We start from the raw sequence: 18672 nt of genomic DNA, 5'->3' as shown, positions 1-18672 counted from the left end.
CTCAGTAACATGCCTCACTGTTTGTTTAATTTCATCCTATTCTCAGTAACATGCCTCACTGTTAGTTTAATTTCATCCTACTCTCAGTAACATGCCTCACTGTTTGTTTAATTCCGTCCTACTCTCAGTAACATGCCTCACTGTTTGTGATTTATTTCAATTAATTAATTGACTGCGCGATTAAAACAGCAACGACGTTTTGTTATTTCAATTTTTAGTACGAAAGTGCAGTACAAAGAATGCAAGGCTGGTTTAAACGTAATGAGTAAGATTAAGAAAGGGACGCTTACATGGTTTGGGTACGTAGAGCGAATGAGAGAAGAAAGAAATGTAAGGAGGATATATGATGCAAATACGAATGGTAGCAGAAGTCGGGGACGCCCGTGGAAGACATGGCACGATCAAGTGAATCAGATTCTCGAGTCAGGCCATGTCAAGAGTCAGAATAATAGAAGAGTATGTATGAGACGATGTATGAATGTGAATGAGGCAAGGAGTGGGTGCCAAGACCGAGTTTTTTTGGCTGTCCGTCCTCTCTGCCTACCCTTGCGGGGAATGGTAAGTCAGTTAGTTAGTACGATATTTTACAATAATGTAGAATTTGGCATGTATTATAAAATGTTATGTACAAAAAATTAGAAAAAAACTATGTATTTATGACCACCCTGTACAGGGCTGTAACGGGCGATAAGTTGAAAAAATTTTCTGATAAAATAATGAAAAACTATTAACCTGTTGCATTTTCCATGTATTTTTTTATTGTTTTCTATAGCGTACATATTAAGGCACTGTGTTTGTTGAAATTTTCCAGAAAACCACTAAAATAACTTTGTAAATAGCAAAATCACAAGCGAAGACATTTACTTTTTTTGCGCTAACGAACGAATGTATGGTAAAACAGCAATCACGTGGTCTTCCCGCTGTGCTGCCATTGGCTGCTTTGTCTATTAGAGTAATACGCCCGTAATGGAGAGTTTGAATTTCATACATAGGCTAACACACTGCGTTTTGAAAACACATTAAATTTTTTTTTTTTTCAATTGGTCTTATAAATACATGCCTTATGAGAACAACTGCATACTTAACTCAATTTCGCCATAAATGGTCTGTTGGACAAAAACGAACAAGAGCAACGTTGACCAACTGTTTTAAAAGAAGGTTCACACTTGTCAATGTACTTTCGAGATGTTCAAACTTAAATTGAAATGTTTAAGCCGCTACAAGTCAAGCAGAGCGGCAGTGTTGTTTTCTGACGGTCTCTGGAGTTGCGGTTTGTCCAACTAACCCTCTAATATCTGCGTATTGTTTATTGATAAAGTTCCAATCATGGACCTAAAAAGCCCGGGATAGAGCATTAGTGCGATTTCAGAATTATTTTATATGCCATTGAAGCAAAATAGGGGATATTGTCAAGCAGCCACCTTGTATAGCAAACTTTTGAAATGATTTGTATGTAAGGCGGTGCATATTGAACTGTTATTTTATTTTTGTGTTGTTAATGCAGTTATAACGATCGGTTTATGATTTTTGGGGTATTTGATGAGACGGGAAACGGGACATGTAATTAAAAAATTAAGTACGTTAATTCATTTTCCATACATCTTCCCCCGCGGCTTCTAATTGTTCTCGAATAGCTCCGTTCAGGGCTTTTAAGGTTCACGGTTTTAATAGTTAAAATATTGCCAAAACGCACCAAATCATCACCAGGAGTTTACTTTTAATTTCGATAGGGTAAATTCAGTTATTACTCAGTTTAGTACCGAGACGTTTTTTATAAAAAATACTCGTAAACAGATTTTAATTAAAGAACACCATGTAAAATGTGTTCTGACATCTCGTCACTGCCGTTAATTGATTGTAATTCTGCGTTAAAATAAAACCATTTCCACACTCAATTAAATTTTTCCGTTTAGTTTACTTATCGGGTATTATTGTATACTTTACAGCAACGTTTCCCAACAACTGCCGGTCCGCAGAGAATTCCTGTCCGTCCGCGAAAAATATGGCCCGTCAGATAATCAAACACTGACTAGCTTCGTGCAGACAGCCTGCACAACGCACGTGATCAACTCTCAACAATTAGCTCATAAATAATTATAGGAAAAATAGTAGCAAGATGATATGTTAATTGTGATTTTGAAATATGAAATCAATCAAATCAAATAAATGGATTTTTTCCGAACGTTTCCGGAAACTAAAAACTGTTTTAGAAGGGATATGAAAAACGCATTCAAACTTTATTTTAAGAAAAAAACTAATCATTTTTTAAATTTTAAAATTTTAAATCCTAACATAAAAAGTTTTACGTTTTACGTTTATTCGAACTAAATTACTGATAACGAAAAAGAAGAAAAACACGCACTTTTTATTTGACAAACGTATCATAAACGTAATTGTTTACTTAGTTATTTGTCGTTTTATATAAACATAATTAATAAAACATCCAAGTTTAATTTTTTTTCTAAATTGCGGTCGGAAACATAGGTTTTACTGAGGTGGACAATTTGATTCTTCTGGATTTGAGGTGGTTAACTTCTAGATTTGAACATAAAGCGTGGTGTTTTTTCTTTCTAACGGTGCACGGTTTAGATCATATTTCTCACCATGACAGTAAGAGAGACAACGATTTCTACGAGAGCTGTTCCCAAAAACAAACAATTTAGCCCGAGGGGATAAAATTTGCTTTGTCAAAAGCTTATGAAAAGTCAGAATATATTGAATCTACTTGTGTACGAGACGAATATATGCTATTATAATAAAATAATGGCTGTGGCAGATCGGCCAGTTACAAAACCGTGTTGTTCTGGAATAATCAGTTCCATGATAACTCAACACATTGACGATTCAACACACTTTGAAAAAGTGATGTAAAGTCATTAGAAACAATGAAATTTTTTTTAACCTAACCTAACGTAAGCTACTTAACCCAGTTAATAAAGTTTTTGTTTCATCACTTTCCATGAATTTTTACAACTTTTTAAAGATGTGATGAATTATAGGAGATTTCAACCTGGCAGGTATTCGTTGGACCCGCAATGAGCCTAACCAGACTCATTTCTTATCTCCAGAAAATTATAATAATGACATCGGCAACCATCTTGTGAACTTTCTTGCCCTAAATAACCTCAATCAATTCAATGACATTGTAAACAGTAACGGTAGAATCTTAGATCTCGATTTATCCAATTCACATGAACTACAAGTCAGGCAAAGTACCGATATCTTAATTCGCATTGATGTACATCATCCACCCTTAGAGATTGACTGAGTTTTGATTTAAAATTAACAAAAAATGCTAAAAAATAAAACCTTACTTAAATATGATTTTAACAAAAATGATAACATTCAATTCAATCGGGATTACAAGAACTAGATTGGGCATTACTTTTACCTGAATTCATGTCGGTAGACAATATGGTTTCTATATTTTACACTCATCTGAATCGTATAATTGAGAAATGCGTAACCAAAATTGTAAATTGTAACAAGCAGAATCCCCACTGGTACTCACTGGACTTTAAAGACGTATAAGTTGGATAGTTAGTTACTTTTAGACGTTAAAGTTATTAAGGAAAAAAATAAATTTCGACTTCTCTATAAAAAATATAAAAATCCTCGTGATAGAAATTCTTACGAACTCTTACGCACCCGTTGTTCCAAACTCATTAGTAATTGCTACTTTAAATATATTCAACAAATCGAATCGTGTCTGGTTAATCATAATAGCGTTAAAACTTTTTGAAGATTTATCAAAAAAAAGAAAAAAAATAACAGTACTATCCCCCAAAATATGACGTATGGAGAAAAAAGTCATCCAATGGCGAGGAAAGCAGTGAACTATTTGCCCAACACTTTTCATCAGTATATGAGAAAGATAACATAAGAGGCAACGAAGAGACTCAACCTCATCCCGTTTCAATTGATCAATCAAACGGCGTTCTGCACACAGTAAATATTAGTGTGCACGATATAAAAATAGCAATGCTTAACCTCGACCAGAGCAAAGGTCCGGGTCCCGACAAAATTCCTCCTATCCTAATTAAAAAGTTTGCACACAGTCTCGCACTCCCTCTGACTATCATTTACAGGAAATCGTTGTCTTCATCCGTTTTCCCAACAAGATGGAAACAAGCAAATATTGTACCTATACCTAAAAGTGGCGACCTTCACGACGTCACAAACTATAGACCCATCTCCATTCTCTGTTCATTTGCTAAAATTTTCGAAAAAATAATTTGTCCAAGTCTGAATTATCATCTCAAAAATCTTATTACTCCAAAACAGCATGGATTTCTCTCCCAGAAATCTACATCCTCTAATTTACTTTGCTATGTCACTACCTTAACCGAAGCTGTCGATAAAGGTCAACAGATAGACAGCATCTACACTGACTTTAGCAAGGCTTTTGATAAGGTAAATCACAGATTATTAATACATAAACTAAAACGCATGGGTGTTCATGGTACCTTGCTAAACTGGTTTTACTCCTATCTAACTGACCGTGAACAAAGAGTAGTATTTGATGGTTATGAGTCAAGAGGATTAGATGTGCCGTCTGGAGTACCTCGAGGGTCCCATTTGAGCCCGATCTTGTTCCTTGTTTTTATAAATGACTTGTGCGATGTTATTTTGGATTCTCAAATTTTATTGTTCGCCGATGATTGTAAGATTTTTAAAATTATCCACACATTACTTGATTCAATACTTCTTCAAAATTATATCAACAGAGTTTCTAAGTGGTGCATTGACAATAGAATGTTTCTGAATTCTTTAAAATGTGTCCACATAACTTTTACACGTAAACGCAACTCTATTTCAACTCAATATTTTGTCGACGGTACTAAACTCCAGGAAGTCACAACCATTCGGGACCTAGGCGTAATATTTGATAAAAAACTAACTTTCACACCTTATATCGACAGCATTATTTCTAGATCCCTGAAAATGCTAGGATTTATCAAACGAAATAGTAAAAATTTTCAGAATCCCAAATCAAAATAACGCTGTACAATTCCTTCACCCACAACGTGTTGGAGTACGCAAGTTCTATATGGAGTCCGACCTACAAAGTTCATATTCAGCGAATAGAGCGGGTTCAAAAACATTTTATGTACCACCTAGCGTATTGTGATAAGCGAGCTCGATCACTTCCTCATTACAACGATAGACTAAATTTCTACAATGTACGCACCCTTGAACAGAGAAGACTAAATATTGATTTAAATTTTCTTTTCAAAATTGTTAATGCTCTAATAAACTGCCCTTTTTTACTCTATCAAATTATTTTCAACGTTCCTAGAATTGGTTGCCGACTTAAACATTATATTCCGTTACATATTAAAAAATATAAAACTAAGCTGGGGTTTGACTCACCTTTACCGAGAATGTACCGTTATTTTAACGAGACATATAAAAGTCATCCCATTGATTTGTCAATGTCATCACTGGCCACCTTCAAATCAAACGTAAACAAGACTTAAAGCTACCTATCGTGTTGATCTAAAACATAATTACTGTTGCTGTTATGAAATGTATATGTAAGTGTATGTATGTGTGTATACATGCATGCATGTAGGTGCATATATGTACATTAGACTTTACTTACAGTGTTGTGTTCATCAATGTTGTGTTTGTCTATAATTAGTGATAGTATTAACCAAGTTTAATTAATGTAATTGTATTTCGAGAGCTTTGATATGAATCACTGTTGACAAACCAAAGAAAAAAAAAAAAAATATATATATATATATAACATTGTGATGATTTATCCGGTCACCGGATAATCATATGCCTAATTTAAACAGCAATGTTATCTAAGACAATATTTTTTTCGGAATGGTAGACAGTATAAAAATTGGTCTTTATTAAAACACAAATTTTATCGCCCGATTAAACACAAATATGTTTTCAAGAGGAACTGATATACAATGAATACATTCCTTTATGAATACCGGTGGAATTTTGTCAAAACGTAATCCCATTTTATAATGAAGAATTTTTTTTCTTAATGACATGTAGAGAAATGTGACGTCTTGTATATTGAAGATTTAATTTCAGGTATTATTACAATATCACAATTTTGTTGATAAGCACTTAAAAAATATTAAGTAATGAGGTCAACTATTTCCTGATCATTGTCTGCATGCTTACGCCCCGAGTACATTGATCTAGGACACACATTGTGTTCTTTGAGACAATTTACAAAGTTATAAATATATTTTGGATCGGACATTTTTAATCTACGCTTTCGTTAACAAAAATCAGATTTAAAGAAGTAGTGACAATGAGATTTTCTCCACTATGAATGCGTAGGTGAATTTTAAATGTGTTTTTTTTATTTTTATCAGGAGTAGTTACAGAGGCAACACTTCTCGAGTATGGATGAGAATGTGACTTTTTAAATGTACTTTTCGAGAACATGAATAGCTGCAGTAGGAACATGCATATGGTTTTATTCCAGTATGGGTTCGTAAGTGCACGGTTAAACGTGATTTTTCTGAGCAGGAGTAGTTACAATGGGAACATAAATAAGGTTTTTCTCCAGTATGTATGCGTAAGTGCACTGTTAAATCTGACCTGTTTGAGCAGGAATAGTTACAATGGGGACATGAAAAAGGTTTTTCTCCAGTATGTCTGCGTAAGTGTCTTGTTAAACGTGATTTTTCTGCGAAGGAGTAGTTACAATGGGAACATAAATGAGGTTTTTCTCCAGTATGGGTGCGTAAGTGCCTAGTTAAACTTGATTTGTCTGAGCAAGAGTAGTTACAATGGGAACATGAATGAGGTTTTTCTCCAGTGTGGGTGCGTAAGTGCATTGTCAAACGTGATTTGTCTGGGCAGGAGTAGTTGCAATGGGAACATAAATGAGGTTTTTCTCCAGTATGGGTGCGTAAGTGCCTAGTTAAACTTGATTTGTCTGAGCAAGAGTAGTTACAATGGGAACATGAATAAGGTTTTTCTTCAGTATGGGTGCGTAAGTGCCTCGTTAAACGCGATTTTTCCGAGCAGGAGTAGTTGCAATGAGAACATGAATGAGGTTTTTCTCCAGTATGGGTGCGTAAGTGCACTGTCAAATGTGATTTTTCTGAGCAGGAGTAGTTGCAATGAGAACATAAATGAGATTTTTCTCCAGTATGGGTGCGTAAGTGCCTAGTTAAACTTGATTTGTCTAAGCAAGAGTAGTTGCAATGGGAACATAAATGAGGTTTTTCTCCAGTATGGGTGCGTAAGTGCCTAGTTAAACTTGATTTGTCTGAGCAAGAGTAGTTACAATGGGAACATGAATAAGGTTTTTCTTCAGTATGGGTGCGTAAGTGCCTCGTTAAACGCGATTTTTCCGAGCAGGAGTAGTTGCAATGAGAACATGAATGAGGTTTTTCTCCAGTATGGGTGCGTAAGTGCATTGTCAAATGTGATTTTTCTGAGCAGGAGTAGTTGCAATGAGAACATAAATGAGGTTTTTCTCCAGTATGGGTGCGTAAGTGCCTAGTTAAACTTGATTTGTCTAAGCAAGAGTAGTTACAATGGGAACATGAATGAGGTTTTTCTTCAGTATGGGTGCGTAAGTGCCTCGTTAAACGTGATTTTTCCGAGCAGGAGTAGTTGCAATGAGAACATGAATGAGGTTTTTCTCCAGGATGCGTTTTCAGGTCCGTTAGCATGTCTAAAAAAATGGTGGAAAAAGTTCATTAAGTAGGTATCTATAATGAAGACAGAAAATTATGAAAACGAATTAAGACAAATAAAAAAATATTTTACCTGCAGCAGTCTCGGTAATATTATCATATTGCTCTAAGCATTCCTTTTTAATATCCGGAACTTCTATGTCTATTTCCGTATAAGAGATTCCACCTCCATCTTCTTCTGGGGGTGTCGGTTTTGCCTTGATGGGTACAGTCTCCACAATGATTCTACCTGGAACAACAAAACAATGAAAAAATGTGTATTTAGAACTTTCAGTGATTTTAAGTCTGTAGATTGTATGAAAACGCTCTATATTTCATTTCATAGAAGTCAAGTAAAATATAATTCAATTATTTGGTCTCATTTATGTAAAGTTTACTCTAACAATAAACGACGAGTACAGCACAAATTTCTTATGTAAGTACAAAAATTTTGAGCTCGAAATTCCAATTGAATACATTTATTAGTTTGAGGCCCCAATTGTATCTAAAAACGTTGTCTGAATTATGGATTTCAATATAAAAAAAATATGGATGTCAATATATCTGGTTGTAACACGGAAGAGTCATTAACAACTTAATTGACAGCCATGCCATCGTCCCCATTATTAAATGCCATGAACCAACTAGGAATACAGCCATGCTATCGTCCCCATTGTTAAATTCCATGTACCGACTAGGAATTCAAGGCAAAATGAAACATTCTTCTTGCAATACATATACAACCAACTATGAGACACACTCAATAACCAATAAGATGCATGATCAAGGCAACAAGTTTGGATTACTATTGTTATATTTTTTGAGACCATTTATAGAACCAAGCGTTATCCAAACAAGCACTTTGTTAAATGCTACTATTATAGTAGCGTTTGTAATGTACTTTGATTTTTCTTATATCGTTGCTTCCACCGCAAAATTACCTAACTGCAAAAATGTACTTTTTCAGGAAAGCGAAAAAACCTTCCCATTTTATAATTAGACTGATTTTTTTATTTTAATAAAAGACGTATCTAATGAATATTTTTTTCATTATATTTTATTTGGACAAAATATATTTTTTTTAAACAGTGTAGTGGCAGTGTTAGATAAGTATTTTTGCATTGAAAAATTTTGTCACTTATGGAATTTTGCACGTAAAATTTACGACCTAGTAGTACTTCCAGAACAGAATATTTACATAATTTTCGTTTTATAACACTAAAGTGACGAAAATAAAATAAATCAACAACAAGATGAACAAAAAAATAAGAAATTAGACGTCTTCGGTCTATCAAATAATAATGATTTTTGATTAAATAATATAAAAATTAACACTGTTCTATGACATTTAAAATAATATTTAATGAAAAAGTTTATCATAAAACTCCCAACAGAATTTCGGAAGGACACTTTTCAAATCCTGGAGGTGGTTGAATTTTTCTATTTTGTTTAATTTTTATCTGTCTCTTATACAGCTGTGCTGGTTGAGCGTAGTCGTTTAAGGTTGAAACTGGTGGCTTTAATAATGGCTTCCACGAATCATTATAATTAAGTTTAAAGTTAAGTCTACCAGCCAAATATTGCAAGCATCTTAAATCTTCTACTGTTGGGTCAACTCATCTATGTCCTGGACGAATTGAACTATAGACATTAACATTGTCATAATTCAAAAAATATTCGTAACTTAAATACTGAAGTGGGTTGAGAAATTCTAGCTTCTCTGCATACTCCCAGATAATCGGTTGGGAAGTAGATTTAGTTATTTTTAAGTTTTCGTTCAATTAAACTATGGCAGCTATGTTCTTCCATTTGGGTATGACCCTTTTCTAAATAGTTATGCTCTATTTCTTTATTAATGTGAGTTAAACTTAATCTAAGTAGTGCGTTTGAAAGAGTTGTGTTTTTGTTTTGATAACCACAACCATCTGTGTACAAAACTATATTTTTGTTTGGGTGTTTGCTGCTATGTATGATTCTAAAACTTTCATAAGTATTGTAGAAAATATATTGGCAATCAAACCCCCTTCACACTCATCCCATAGGTAGCAATCCTTTGTTCCCATGTTATATAATTGTGGACACAAAGTTTTGTTTTATAATAAAATGCACTTGCTTTCAAAACAGGGGGCAAGTTTTACAGCTTGCATATCAATAGTGAACGTATGCCCTGCAATAATGTGACAGAAGCTTCAGTAGATTTAAAAAAAATATATATCATTACATTTCGCCCTTCTTCCATAATTGTATTATTATTGCGTCTACGTAGTGGGACTTTCGAATTGGATTTGTGTGTGTGCATACCACTTTTGAAGGCTGTAATCCAATTTGTGACAGTAGCTGAATCTAAATCAAAAATACTGTCAAATGTTTTCTTACAAACTTGCTTTTTTTCTTCACCATTTTTCAAGTAGTAAACGTGAGAATATTGCCTTCTTGACTCTCACAGGCAGAAGGCCGCTTTGTAGGAATACTATCTGTTAAAGAGCTGATATATATTTTTTTCATATCCCGGTTCATATTTTACCAAAAATAAGTAAACATTTGTTGCCTGTGAATATCATTAAATTCATGACAATGTTTGTTTTTAGAAGTCAGGAAGAACAAATAGGTGCCTGGGATTCACTCAACAAGTATTTTCCATCATTTTGTTTTTTAAACCCATATAATCCTTTCCCTGCATTCTCATTCTTTTGTTAGTTTCTCTTGTAGATATTGTTACTATGTTAGTATCATTTTCCGAACTAACATTTTCAATATTGTCAACACTCGTACTTGGAGGAAATTGTTTTCCTTGGGACATCGCCATCAGAATTTGAATCATCTGAGCTACTGTATTCTAATGCAGCCTTGTAATCAGAATCCAGGTTAACAGATACATCTTTCTCTATTATTTTCAGAATTATATGAAATATTGCATTCTGGTACAGCTTCGTTATCCGGATCTAGATTTTCAGAGACTTTTTCCTCAGTGATAATCATTTCATTAGTATTTAATTCATTCCCAAGATCATCGTAAGGAAATGTAATAATATCATCCATCAGCAGAAGTTGCTCAATATCAACGGCAGACAAGTTATTCTCATTCATTAAGTATGATGCAAAATTTGATAACTGCTAAAAAAATGGCGGTAGCAAAAATATTCTAACTTGCAAAAATCTATAACAGACAAGTTCAATAAATTGTTATATTTAAACATAACTGACTAGTTATAAGTGTATTTCATGTATAAAATGGATTTATAAATATCTTATATATTTGTCAAAGTTCACTTTGCATGGTAAATTTTATTTAAAATTACAATTTTGGAGTTTGAATGCAGCGCAACACAATGCGTGAAATCTCTCAAGTTAAAATGGCAGTTAGATAATTTTGCAGGCACAAATGAGAAGCTGTCAGATAGGTAATTTAGTATTTGAATTATGTTTTAAAAACCATATTTTTGTTTATTGTATAATTTTGTATGGACGTAAGGGTCATAATTGCAGACAAATTTGCATCATTAGTCCAAAAAGTGAAAATTGTCAGTTAGGTAATTTTGCGGTGGAAGCAACGATATGTTGTATTGTTCAAGTTACTGTTACACGTTTTACTGATATTGTTTAATGTTATTTTATGCTTTAAAACCATTGTGTATAGTTTTCGATAGCTCATTAGGTATATTCTGATTTCATAATACATATTAAAGCCTAGCTGGGCGAAAAACTAAATAAAATAAAGACTTGCTTGCATTACACTAAAAAATCGTGTTGGGTTGGTTTTATGTGCATGATTTTTATTTGTATTTTTTGTTGGATTGAATAATATTGTTAAACAAAGTTCCTCCTGATAAACTACTTGCAGTTGGTTGTCTTAGATAACATTGCATACAAAACAAAATATTGGACAGGTATAATATATTGACATAAATCTATACCAAATGATTTATTTAGTAATTATACCAGGATTTTTAATTAAATTCACAATTTTAACACAATCAGTCTTCATTTTTGGGTAAAATCAATTTGCAAGTATGTCATGTATTTATAGGCAGTTCAATAAGTCAGACAATGTAATAAACGTTAACAACCCCTTCACGGGTTCACTGAGGAATAGGTTACACCTGTATCGATCGTCCGAACGAAAAGTAATATGTTCCGTTTCACTCTCTGAGTTAGCTGATCTCCGAAGCGAATAAAAAGTGTATAATTATAATTCTTCCCGATTTTAATGTTCGAATAGATGTTGCCAAGCCTTCAGTTTTATAGATTCAAGTCGTTAAATTTAAACAATTATTTTTCCATTAGTTTGGTGATGTCGTGTATTTTGTTTGATTGTGTCTTTTGTGAAGTTGATAGAATAATGGCATGTGATGGTAGTTTCAAATATTACAGATAGGTGGTGTTTTTTTTTTAATCATTATTTTTTTTTATGCGGTTGAGGCACTTATTTGGTATTCCCTTTTTTTAAGTGCAAAAATATTAACCATTTCTTTGTTATTTATTTTTTTCTACTAACAGACTACTGTTCAATTATGCAATACATATAACATGAAATGATAAAAACTAAAAGTTACAGAAAGTGAAGGGTATATACGCAATCAATGAATGAAGCAAAGCAAAAGCATTTATTTAAAAAAAAAAATTTTTATCATTTACACCCGCTAAACTGCCAAAGCAGTTTGTCAGCAGAACATTTTGTCAGCAGGACATATTATTTATAAATTACAGAGAATAATCAAGTAAGAGCCTGAACAAAGTTGCGTTAGATGGAATCACAGTAAAAAACATTATTCAGTAAATAAAATCTCAATTAATTTGATTTTAGAAAATATTTGTTACTTTGTTTAAAAATGAAAACAAATCTTTTACCACAAGATTCAGGATAAATTGTAGAAAATCAAAAGGGTCCACAATTTTTAACATTTTAATTTTGAATGCTGGTGGCTTTCTAGTGTTACTTCAAACCTTTTAGACCTAGAAACAGTTCCGAGACATTCTGTTGATGATTCCGTATGTGTATTACCAAGGCAAACGTGACTGAAGGTGAATAATTACATAAAGAGGATAAAACAAGTCTTCTGTGACTAAGCATACGACGTGACGCTTTGAAGATAACTTTAGAGTGAAAATGAATAGATGCAGTCGAGACATGAAAATGGTTTTTCACAACTGTGGGTAAAAATCAAAGTCGGGAAAGCCAAAATACCCGAATAAAAAAAACATCATGCATCAAAAAGATAAATTCTCTACTGTGAGCAAATAATTTTAATAAACCTCTTCGAGAACATGAGAAGTTGCAGTTAGAAGACGAAAAATGTTCTTCTCCACTGTGAATCTGCATTTGTTTTTTTAAACCTCACCTTTGAAAACAAGAATAGTTGCATTTGGCACATGAAGACGGTTTTTCTCCACTTGGAATCGGCATTAGTTTCTTTAAATTTCCCCTTTAAGAACAAGAAAAGTCGCAGTCGGGACATGAAAAAAGTTTTTTATATATGTATATGTGAATTTTTAAATATCCCTTCCCACAACATGAAAAGTTATGGTCGGTCCACGAAAAGGGTTTTTCACTACTGAGGGTGAGCATGAGGCTTTTTGAGAACTCGGATAGTTGCAGACGAGACACGAAAGAGGTTTAGCTCGACTGCGAGTCAGCATGTGACGCCGTAAATATGTGTTTCTAGCACATGAAGATGTACAGTTGGAATATGAAAAAGGTTTTCTTCTACTATGCGAACGCAAGTGCTGTTCTAACGTTAGTTCATGAGAGCAAAATTAATTACAATGGCGACGAGAGTATCGTTTTTCACCAGGATGCTTCATCAAGTTTGTTAATAAGTCTGAAAAGGATAACAGATAAGCACAAGTACAGAGGATTTACATAAACGCTAAAATTGGGAAAGCGCGCATTATTAATTTAAATAAACAAAAAATCTGTTTTACCTGGTGTCTGGATAATTGTCCTGGTGTCTTTCAGAGCGCTCTAAGAATTCCTTTTTAACATCCGAGAGTTCTATGTCCATTTCCGTAAAGGGAATACTAGCTTCACCCTTTACACGGCTTCCCGGTTCTGCTTTGATGGGAACATTCTCCAGATAAATGCTACCTGAAAAAATAAAAGAATAATACTATATTGAAATACCGAGTCGAACTATGCATTACATTAAAAATTACAGTCGTTTCTCTCCGAGAAAGTATAGTTATCCCACATTGTTTTAATTAAAGAAACTTGCTTCACGATCGATTCATCCAGAGTAAAATGACTATTCTTACTGGAGTACAAGACCGGTTTTAACTGAAGGCTGATCATGCATAAGAGCATTCAATAGGATTAAATCATAGTTAACACGCGGAACAAGCAAATGACTATTCTCCGAATTTGAGAATGGTTTCCTTCGATGAATCCATATATTTGTATAAAAAACAAAGACAGGCCGCCCGCCCCCAGGCCACGCTCATCCGATATGGATTATAATCATTACACAGTATTTTTGTGTTATTTTCCCTCAAGTGCGCTTTACTAATAAAGTATTCGTGCAATTACAGCCGTCTAGCAGCATAAGTGATCAAATATATTTTTATTTTATTTGTTTTTTTGCTCAGCTAGACTTTTAATAGTACGCTGTAGAAAACATGCACAGGCAACCTTCAACTTCCAGCTATTAGCAAATATTTCCGAGTCATTTGGGCAATCATATCAACATCGTATATAATAAAATAGAAGATATTTTTTTTAAATATCCAGGAGAGGCTCGGAGGTCCTCGTGTGAAGTGGAAAACTTCCCTTTGAGTAGCCTATTACTACTATGAAACGTCTAAGCTATTCGTGTTTTTTTACATTAACTCTAAAAAGCAGGGAAATTATTTTCCCCGAGGCCTATGTCATATTTAGGGATGCTGTGTAGGGGGTCTTGAAGACAGGAGAGTAATATATATTTTGATTAAACTTTTATTTAAACCTGTAGCTAATACTGTAAATACGAGTTTACAAAAATATTATTGAGGAAATTTGGCTTATCCATCGTTTCATGAATTCTTTCAGAAGGCTTAAAGTATTCCTTTTTAATACAAGGAACCTTGAGATCCATTTCAGAATATGAAATTTCACTTGGTTTGTTAGTGACCACCTTGAGATTTGAAGGCTCCGTTGAACTCCAATTCACCTGTATAGAGACAATCTGGTAGCAATTTTGTGAAAAGAAAAGTTTACTAATGGAGTGTACTTATTGATGCAGTTAAGACGAAAAGAGACTAAAACAAAAGTAGATGATAATTAATGAAAATATTTATAAACACTTGGAAATAAATTAAAAACATCATACAGAACCAATCGAATACTTCGAATACTTATTGTAATAAATTTATCATTAATAACTATTAAACATTTAACCAGCATATTTAAGATATTAAAGATAAAACTAAAAAGTAACTAACCGTCACGCCGTTTCCCCGAAGGGGTAGACAGAGAGAACATACCTCCAAACAACTCGGTCTTGGCACACACTTCTTGCCTCATGCACATTCATATATCTTCTCATACATACTCTTCTATTATTCTGACTCTTGACATGGCACGACTCAAGTATCTAATTCACTCGATCGTGCCATGTCTTCCTCGGGCGTTCACGACTTCTGCAACCATATAAAGATAAAATCTCCCTGCTAGCCGGTTATCATATATGTTACCAAATAAAATGTTAAAAGGACTACATTATAGCTTCGTACATTAACATTTAAAATACTCGATTGAAATTTGAGAATGAAACATAAATGAACTACAGGTAAAACAAAACAAAGTAATCAAAAAGCTATTTCACTTCAAACCTTTAACATCCACAAAAATGATAAATGGAAACAAAACTGTTTTCATAAAGAAAACTATATGAATATAATACCTACATGTCTCCTTAAATACAAAATAAATAATAAACGCATTCATACAAATACATAATTCATTAAAACGTCCCAAATACATACACACTTTACACAGCAACAGTATTGGTTACGAGGTGGGCGACATATATAATTGCCTTCCAGACAAAATCAAAAACGAAAAAGGGGAGGTACATTTAAAAGAACATTGTTTACTTTTATTCACAATTAGCAAACAATTACAGTGACAAATACTGTTATTTAATCTATTTACGTGTGAAGTAATTAAAAAATATATATTTTAGTTTTTTCTAGTTAAATAAGTGAATTTTTTTTTTTTAAATGCGATGAAACTCAAACAGTGCTCCTCACGGGACCCAGAAACAAGCCCAAAGGAAGGAGGAAAAATGGCAAAAGCACAATGGACACATGGCGAGTGCTCGCGTAATCTATATATATACTGACTCCGCTTTAAAATAATCAAATACATCAACGAATGCAGACCTCTTCAAGGTAGGCATTAAAGAAGTCCCTACCACCACACTCTTCCCAAACCCACTTCAAAACGTTGCTCAACCTAAGGTTAGAGAGTTTCCCGTCTGCCTAACGCACAGAAAAGACGTTCCAGTGAGATGTCAGGTTTATATCATAAAACTAAAATAACAACCCAGCAGAACAGCAAATTTTGTAGAATCTAATTGTAGGTATGAGCAATACGAGAATGCAGATACGGCCTGAAAATAAAATAAACGAAAGTAACATAATCCAGTAGAATAGCGTATTATGAAGAATCGAGATGTAGGTATGAACATGTTGATACGTAAAAAAAACCTGCAGTTTTATTTGCAATTGAATTTTGGGTCTGTATAACAATAATTGTTGTGTTCCAAATAAAGACAACAAAATACCTGAATTCGTTTCGGTAATGGATTCCGGGCTTTCTTTTTTCATTAAAGGATAGTCTTTATCGATTTTCGTATATATCATAGCAACACTTTCTTCGGCACTTGTGCCTGGCTCTAACTTGAGGGCGGTGGAATTCATGATTTTAAGTAAGGATCTTGTAGTTCTGTTTTACTTTAACTTTAATGAGGATTTCTTGAGAATAGGGTTCATTGTTTCAGGTCAAGACGTACAAATTGATTAAAGGAAGAAAACCAAATGACATAACCAACAAAAAAATGACAAGCATTCAACGGAAGTAGTTCCATAGATAATACGGAAAAGAAAATAATTTTTGGGATTATGGTGAAATCTAAGTGTTGCCATATCTTCAGTAATATTCAAGTATTTTTTTGAAGAATTTTTTTAACGCACGTACGTTTTATAGTATTCATTTGCAATTTTCGTCGGCGGCATTTATTTTTACTCGGGAGATATTTATCAATTTGTATTGATATTACAGGCGACTAGTTATTGCTGATAATAATTTATAATACAAATGAAGTTAATACAAATAAATGAATAATTGAAAACAAATAATATGAGAATACAAAAATTTATAAAAAATAATGTAAAAAACTTGCCCTAGAACCTTTCTTAAGTTTATTTTATTTCCAGAACTCTGACAAACTAGTTAAGTGCCTACTAACTAGTGATGTGCAGCACCGAAACATTTACATGTTTGACCCCCTTGAGGTGATTTTGCACAAAAACGGCGCTATACAAATCATCCAAATATATATGTTTATTATTATTTTATTGAGAACGAAACATCAAAAGAATCGAGTGATTAATTGATGTAATCGCACGGGGTTCAGTAGCTGCGGACAGATGCTGCTTTTTTTGTTTTCCGAAGATGGTGGGGGGGGATATGAATATTGTACATCCATTGGGCCGCATTTTGGTAATAATGTTCTTTTAATTTGTAATAAATGGGAAACAGCAATGTTTTCATACTGACAATGATATTTTTATTGTTTACTCTGTATGACCATTTTCTTAGACTATGAATTAAAATAATAATATTTCAGTGAAATCAATAGTTGATAAAAGAAATACTATAATGTTTCGTCTTCACGGACATAAAAACCCAATATAAAATGAATATATCGGGCTGATGACCGAGGTTTTTCACAACATTTATTAAAATACATACTAACTCAATCTAGTTCTTCATGTTTTTTTCGTTTTTTCTCTGAAACGTTACTTTATATTGAAATTATCGATTTATTTGATCAAACACCGATGATTCATACACATAGATTAAATCGTAAAAACGTCTCTTCTAGACAGTGATGCACTATTTCGAAAATAAATAAAAACATGTTTCTCGTAAGCTTTTTACTAAGCATTTAAATAAGAAAACAACGGTAGGTACCTGAGCATATTATCTATATTTTTTTATTAATAAACAGCTATTTATTTTTAATAACAGGAAAAAACAATAAATTACCACACCAATAAAATCATTAAAAATATATAATCGCTTAAGGTCTGTTTATTTTTGTATTTATTTATTTATTTTATATTATTGAAACAAACAGTACATGATTTACAGAGATGAAACAATATACAGGAATAAGATTCTTCATGTTGTGTACCTATGATATGTTTCCTTGTAATGTCTGCTAAGTGGTATGTTTATTCCTTAATTTCCAGGTGACTTGTGTAGTTTATAGGTGTGTGTGTGACGTGTGTAATGTGTGTGTGAGTGTTTGTGTGTGTGTGTGTGTCTGTATGTATGCGCATTGAATTCTTTGAATTATTGACATGATGCCACGTTTGAATTTGGGCAGTGAATCCGAAAAAATGTCAATGTTAGAGTTAATACAAATATTATTTAGAGTATGAAGAGCTCGGTTAATTGTCGAATTAGATGCTGCATTTGTTTTATAATTTAGCGTGTGGAATAGCACTGTATGTCGTGTACGTCTCAAAGGTATATTAATGTTAATAAGGGACAAAAGTTCAGAACAGTCAATCTCATTGTTTAAAATTCTGTGTATAAATATTGAGTCAGCTACTGCTCGTCTTCGCTGCAAAGTTTCAAATGTACACCCAAAATTATTGTTGAATCTGTGGGTAATATATTTTATAAATTTGTTTTGGATTCGTTCTATACTATCTATGTAAAGTTTATATTGCGGATTCCAAATAGGCGATGCATATTCCAGTGTACTTCTGACTAATGCGAAATATAACATTACAATTGTAC

General features: G+C 33.2%; 1 protein-coding gene across 1 annotated transcript in view; it reads right to left on the bottom strand.

The window, feature by feature from the left end:
- LOC149415189 (uncharacterized) overlaps positions 1-15165 on the bottom strand; it is a 30050-nt gene extending 14885 nt beyond the window's left edge. Inside the window, exons 1-3 of the mRNA XM_089643035.1 lie at positions 15120-15165; positions 13587-13749; positions 6730-6981 (exon numbers count right to left, since the gene is read on the bottom strand). Of these exons, the coding sequence (XP_089499161.1) occupies positions 6730-6981; positions 13587-13749; positions 15120-15165 (461 nt within the window). The remainder of the gene's footprint in view (positions 1-6729; positions 6982-13586; positions 13750-15119) is intronic.
- Between the last annotated feature and the right edge of the window lie 3507 nt (positions 15166-18672).

This window comes from Hesperophylax consimilis, chromosome 19, assembly GCF_061612785.1.
Source record: "Hesperophylax consimilis isolate HC1 chromosome 19, BYU_Hcon_1.0, whole genome shotgun sequence".
NCBI lineage: Eukaryota > Metazoa > Arthropoda > Insecta > Trichoptera > Limnephilidae > Hesperophylax > Hesperophylax consimilis.
Note: the sequence above shows the minus strand (reverse complement) of the source record. Positions and strands in the feature narration are given on the sequence as shown.